We start from the raw sequence: 6,000 nt of genomic DNA, 5'->3' as shown, positions 1-6,000 counted from the left end.
AAAAGTACGGTTTCCGTTTGTCAAGCCCCAATTTAGGTGGAAGTTTGATTTGGTTCAGAGCACACGATAGGTGGAAGCACCATCTATCAACTTTTCGATAATTTAGAACCAAACCCAAAGCCAACAATTTCTGGTTTAGTATCCCCAGAGGCGTTGATTCACGTGGAAAACTTTGTGAGCACGAGCATATTTAACTTTCCCAAATCACTTTCAATGAAGACGGTGGATCTTCGACAGGCTAGGATCGAATCCGGGATCCTCCGGTTAGAAGTCTGTTGCCTTACCGCTTATGCCACCACGGCCTTCATTCCACTTACGTATTACCTTCTATTAAACTGTTAAGAATTCAGGAAAGTGGTAAGGTAAACATTACTATAAAATGGAGTATTTACAGTTCAGAGAAAATTTAACCGTTAATTGTATAGAAAAAATTAAACGATTGCAGCACCAATCCATGAATTCTGCATGTTACGCCGCAAGTAAATACGAAGGTGTTTTAAAAAGCAAGGTAACAAGAGCTCTGGCGAGTGTACAGATTCTCCGTATGAATAAAATTCACGCTGAAAATATCAAAGTGATTAGAGATTTCAAATGGTGCCGGTGGATGGGGCCGAGTGTCCACTAACTGGACAAAAGTCAGTTGGTAGTTGACAGAAAAGTGTCCTGCAAACGAAACAAGAAGTGTGATGAGATTTTCGCGTTGGGAAGTTTTGGACCACTCTCCTTACAGTTCCGACCTTGTACCAAATGGTTTCCGTTTCTTTGGACCTTTAAAAACCCTAGGAGGTCAAGCGGTCAAGCATGGATGAAATTTTATTCAAAATGTAAACCACACCAAAATGGTTTGCTGAACCACAAAATCAGTCTCGAATTGCTGACCTCTTAAGGGTTTCTTCTCTTCTGAAAAGTTTGACTATTAAGGACTTGAAACAAAAAAAAGGAACTGCATGCAAGATGTTGACAGCAGCAGATCTGTTATCACATCCAGAGACTGCAGTTTCGTCCATGTTATGGATTCATCTGGAATCCTCAGAGTCTGTGGAATAACCTCACCATGGTTGCGCTGATGAACTAAATTCACTGTATCGACCTGTTTGTTGGCACTATCAGCTTCAATGAGATAACATCTACCTTCAGCTCCGTTATTGACTATTCCAGATTGATGAGTACACAACAACGAAAAACACTGCAGTCTTTGGATGTGAAAACCGGGCTGTTGTTATAGGGGACAAGTCTGTACAGAGAGAATAGTGAGACAAAGTAAATATATTTTCTATTTTGATATTTCCAGCCTGGTTAACCTTTTGAAAAGTCAGGAGGACGTACTGCGAACAACATTATAGAAAAAAGGTTTGCTTTCAGGTATCATGTTAGAAAAATAACTATATCATCATGTATTCAGTAAGTTACCGCCCTATGACCAGGGCTAAGGCAGAGATACATGCAGTACACCGTCAGCTCAATTAATTCCAGCCGGGGACTGCAGTTTCGTGCTTAATAGCACTCATCAGCCCGACATAGGAAGTGACTGAGCTGGAGGTGGAAAACCTCTTAAGGAAGAAAAGAGTGCCAAAAAAACTGGTAGCTAATACAGAATTAGAACCTCAAAGTGAAGATGGGTAGAGACTGCATTCTACTTTGAAATCGGGAGGAAGCTGCCGCGAGCACGGGTCACGTGGGGAGCATCAAAATTCTTGTTCCTTGGCATACTGAATTTATTGGTGAGTGTTTGCATGCGATAGGTGTCAAATTTTATTCTTTCCGCTTCTTGAAATCTTTTAAAGATTACTTGCAAGTGGCCATTCATTAATTACGAAAGGTTCCCGAGGTGGAGGGGGGATTAGAGAAATCTCTACATACCCTTACTTTGAGGGGGGGGGGGGAAAGCAAACCCATTCATACGTAATATTTTCCAAGTCGATATTTTATATTGGAAATCGGGCGATCAAGTGGTTTTCAGGGATCATATTTCATTTGCGTCTAGAAGGAAAAAAAATATTAGGAATGGGTGTTTTTAGCTTGTTTTATAAAGAATGAATAGTGTAAAATCTAATAATAGATATGCACTATGTATGGTATGTTTTATTCATAATTAATGTCGCATCATATAATACATTTGAAAAATAAAAGTCTTTGATGAACGTCTAACAGGAAGTTTCAGTGTAACTGATCCTTTTCTAACAACATTTTTTTTTTTTTTTTGAAAATCGAAATGGAATCTTACGTAAGAATAGGGGGAGGGGTTTGAAAAATCTAACGTACCCTTGCATATGGGTAGAAGGGGGAGGGAGGTCAAAAATTCCCAAAATCATCCTTACGTAATTAATGAATGGTTTTCAACGTATAAACACAGTTTGCTACAGTCAGGAACGGCAAATGGGAAAATAAATTTTTTATTTGTTCCAAATTAGCTTCTAAAAGTTTCAAAAAATTGCATTGAATGCATATGAATTTATCAGACAGCATTCATAATGTCTTATGCAAATAATACAATAGAATATTGAGAGAGTATTTCATCTTTATCTTCTTTACTAATAATAAAGCTGAATGTCCCTCTGTCTGTCAGGATCTCTGTGACACGCATAGCGCCTAGACCGTTCGGCTGATTTTCATGAAATTTGGCACAAAGTTGGTTTGTAGCAAGGGGGTTTGCACCTCGAAGCGATTTTTCGAAAATTCGATGTGGTTCTTTTTTTATTCTAATTTTAAGAACAATATTATCATAAGATGGACGAGTAAATTTTGAAATTATCATAACGTGGAACCATAAAATGGGTACAAGCCAATTGGCGAGAGAATTCACCATACATTATTTGTAAATATACAGGCGAACCAAAAGACCTTTTAACTTTTCTATTACGGGCAAAGCCGTGCGGTTAGCACTAGTTTAAAATAAAACACACGATTGCAATATTTACTGTTTAAATTTTATTTAGAACAAAAAACCAGAAACAAGAACTTCCTGTTTATCAGAAATAAACTATACAAAGTATTCGTTTTTATTATTTGAGTACACAAACCAGAATCATAGATGCATAATCTTGGAGGAGCCCATCCCTCCAAGAGCACCGCCTCAAATGCCTGGTAGTCCCCCCCCCCCGAATTAGAACCCCCTCCCCCCCAAAAAAAAAGACGCCATTAAATTAACTTTCCACTAAAAATTGCTTTAGCTTAGTTTGTGCAGTCCCCCCCCCCCCCTTATCGTGTACACCTCGAATCACTATTGATAATTCATACAAAAAAAAGTCACCAATGGATACATTTCTGCTTACAGTTTCACTGACCCTTAGTTAACTGAATTGTATTTCCCTACGAATAGCAATCATCCGACGATGTAATATTAATATGAAGCTTTTTTCAAGTGAGAAAGAAATCCCAACTTCAACTGAGGCAGTGAAAAGCAAAGAGATGTAAATGGACATTTTCAAGTTTTGAGTAAAATGCGTTTAAAGATGACGTTCTAGGTAGGCTTTCATTGAATTATATTTTATAAATCACACTGTACAGCATTACCAACCAGTGCTACTAACTCAATCTCCTACTCCAAAACAGACGAGAGGTTCCCCTTCTATTCGTATACTGGTTACCTCCAAATTTTTAATTTTGCCACTTACATATCTTTGCTTTTCACTGCCTCAATTAGCTTTATGAAAAAAAAATTAATGAGGCTATAGGTATCTGTAAAGATACGAACATCTATATTAAGCATTTTATGAAATAAAAGATGACAGCGCAAACGCTCAGTTCAAGTTGTTAATTTTTGGTAATATAAAGTTTTTTTCGCCAAAAAAGCGATAAATGACTTTCTAACTCTATTTTTTAGCTATAAAACCAATAAATTTGTAAATAACTGAGATATTATTAAAGTTAAAACTTACTAATGGAATGTTATTGGTCCTCCCTTGAACAATTTTTCCTTACATCCAAATGCAGAACAATAAGAGACCTATTTGTTTTAAAACAACAGCTCCCCATCGTAGAAACACATGCTACGCTACTCCGCGGTGGGTGCTTGCCACGTGGTGAAAACTACTTTCGTACTGGCCTAAGGCCGTGAGAAAGAGTTGCCACAAACCCACATATTCTCTAACTGACCAGACGAGTGACCGAAGCATTGGTCCGAGTGACATAAGCACGAAACTGCAGTCCTCGGCTGGAATTGACTGAGCTGGCGGTGTATTTCATGTATGTCATCATAGTTTGGAGTCATCGAAGTAAAATTATCTCTATTGTTTTTTGCACTGTTTAAACTATTAGATAAACTGTACAGACCGGTGTACTAAAAAAATTAGTAAAATTATCTCTATTGTATTTTGCACTGTTTAAACTGTTAGATAAACTTTACAGACCGGTGTACTAATCTTACATTAGCTTATTAACTAATGTTCATTTTAGCAGTAGAATCATGTTTTAATTTTCCTTGTCTGAGAATGGCAGCCATTGAGTTTACATTTTGCAATGAGAGAACAGTGAGACAGGAACAGCGAGACACCATAAACTGGTTGCGCATTGCTCCCATAGCAGTATTATATTAAAAGTGGAGAAATTATGCATTGAATTACATTTAAATAGAACTAGCCTGTTGATGCAAATAATAATAAAACAAGTTTAAAAGCCCTGCAACAAAATAAGGATGCTTGAATGAAATTATGACTTTTATTGCTATTCAATATCACATACAGTGGCTCCCAAAAGTCTTCGTACACCTACGACTTTCAATGAAATAGGCCCCAATCCATTGGTTAGAATTAATATTTCGGAATAGGTATTTAATTATAAGATCTATGATCACTTTTTAACAAAACTACATGAAATTTTTTTAAAAAAATTAAAACTTAATTTTTTTTAAATCAAAAACTAAAAAGTGCCGGAAATTTTATCTCACAAAAGTCTTTGCACACTTTATAAAATGTCTATATATTATTGAATAATCTAACTTCTGATTAAGTTATTAATTAGTAGAATATCATACAGTATTCATAACACCTTTTAAAAGTCTGGGAATAGATTTCTTTCTCTTTTTTGCGTAATTGTTAAGTAAGTGTTCAACCACACTTCGAGTCTTACTGTTTCCAGCTCTATTTTCGTTTTAAAGCCCTATTTTCGTAATCTAGCCTTCAGATATCTCTAAATACGTTACATTAAGTTAAAATCTGGATATTGAGGGGGTATTTTCTAAACTTTAGGACAATTTTCGTGGCACTAGGCGCAAACGTTGAAAGCCGTGTGCTTCTTATCGTTATCTTGATTTAAAAAAACAAAAACAAAGTTGTTTCGAATAACCAAATTTTTGGCTAAGAGTTCAAAATTGGTTTTTAAAATATTTAAAGAAACAGCATGATTCATTATTTCATCAAAAATTACAAACTACCAAGTCCTGATGCTGATATGCACCCTCACACTAGAACACCTATACCGTCCTGATTAACTGATCCAAATAAGTTCTTAAGATTAAGTTCGTAATTTTTTCTTCTACTTACAGTTATACAACAATTTAACCAAAAATGTTAAATTAATTTTTATCTGTAAGTAAGACTTTATTCTAAAACGTTTTTAGTTTTTTTATCATTGATTTTGCGATGAAAAGCGTAAGCTTTCTGTTTTTCGCACGACCAACAAAATTTCTGCGGGAAGAGGTCCCATTTAATCCAGCTAATCGGAGAACTTGGCCAACAATTTTAGGTAAAAATTAAATGTAAAATGTTTCATTTATTTCTACAGAAACTTTTACAGCACTCAAATGTGTATTTTTCATAATTTTTTTAACTTTAAATCTCCGATCACGTTTTGTCAACTTTGCCGGTTGACCTTTTCTTACCTTGTTTTTGGTTCGATTCCTTTCTTTAAAGCATTTTATCAAGCACTTTATTATACAAACAAATAAATTAACTAATTTAGCGACATTTCAAACCAATTTACCACTACTGTGGGAAAAAATTCAAATTTTGAATGGTGTTTGCGGTTTTTTACGAATACTAGCAATTTTACAGTAATAAGCAC

General features: G+C 35.5%; 1 protein-coding gene across 1 annotated transcript in view; it reads left to right on the top strand.

Moving 5' to 3' along the window:
- The first annotated feature begins 1,392 nt into the window (after nucleotides 1–1,392).
- Nucleotides 1,393–6,000, top strand: part of LOC129230518 (annulin-like) — a 51,387-nt gene continuing 46,779 nt past the window's right edge. The window contains exon 1 of the mRNA XM_054864921.1: nucleotides 1,393–1,401. Coding sequence (XP_054720896.1) covers nucleotides 1,393–1,401 — 9 coding nt within the window. The remainder of the gene's footprint in view (nucleotides 1,402–6,000) is intronic.

The sequence above is a fragment of the Uloborus diversus genome, chromosome 9, assembly GCF_026930045.1.
Source record: "Uloborus diversus isolate 005 chromosome 9, Udiv.v.3.1, whole genome shotgun sequence".
In the NCBI taxonomy this organism is placed as follows: domain Eukaryota; kingdom Metazoa; phylum Arthropoda; class Arachnida; order Araneae; family Uloboridae; genus Uloborus; species Uloborus diversus.
Note: the sequence above shows the minus strand (reverse complement) of the source record. Positions and strands in the feature narration are given on the sequence as shown.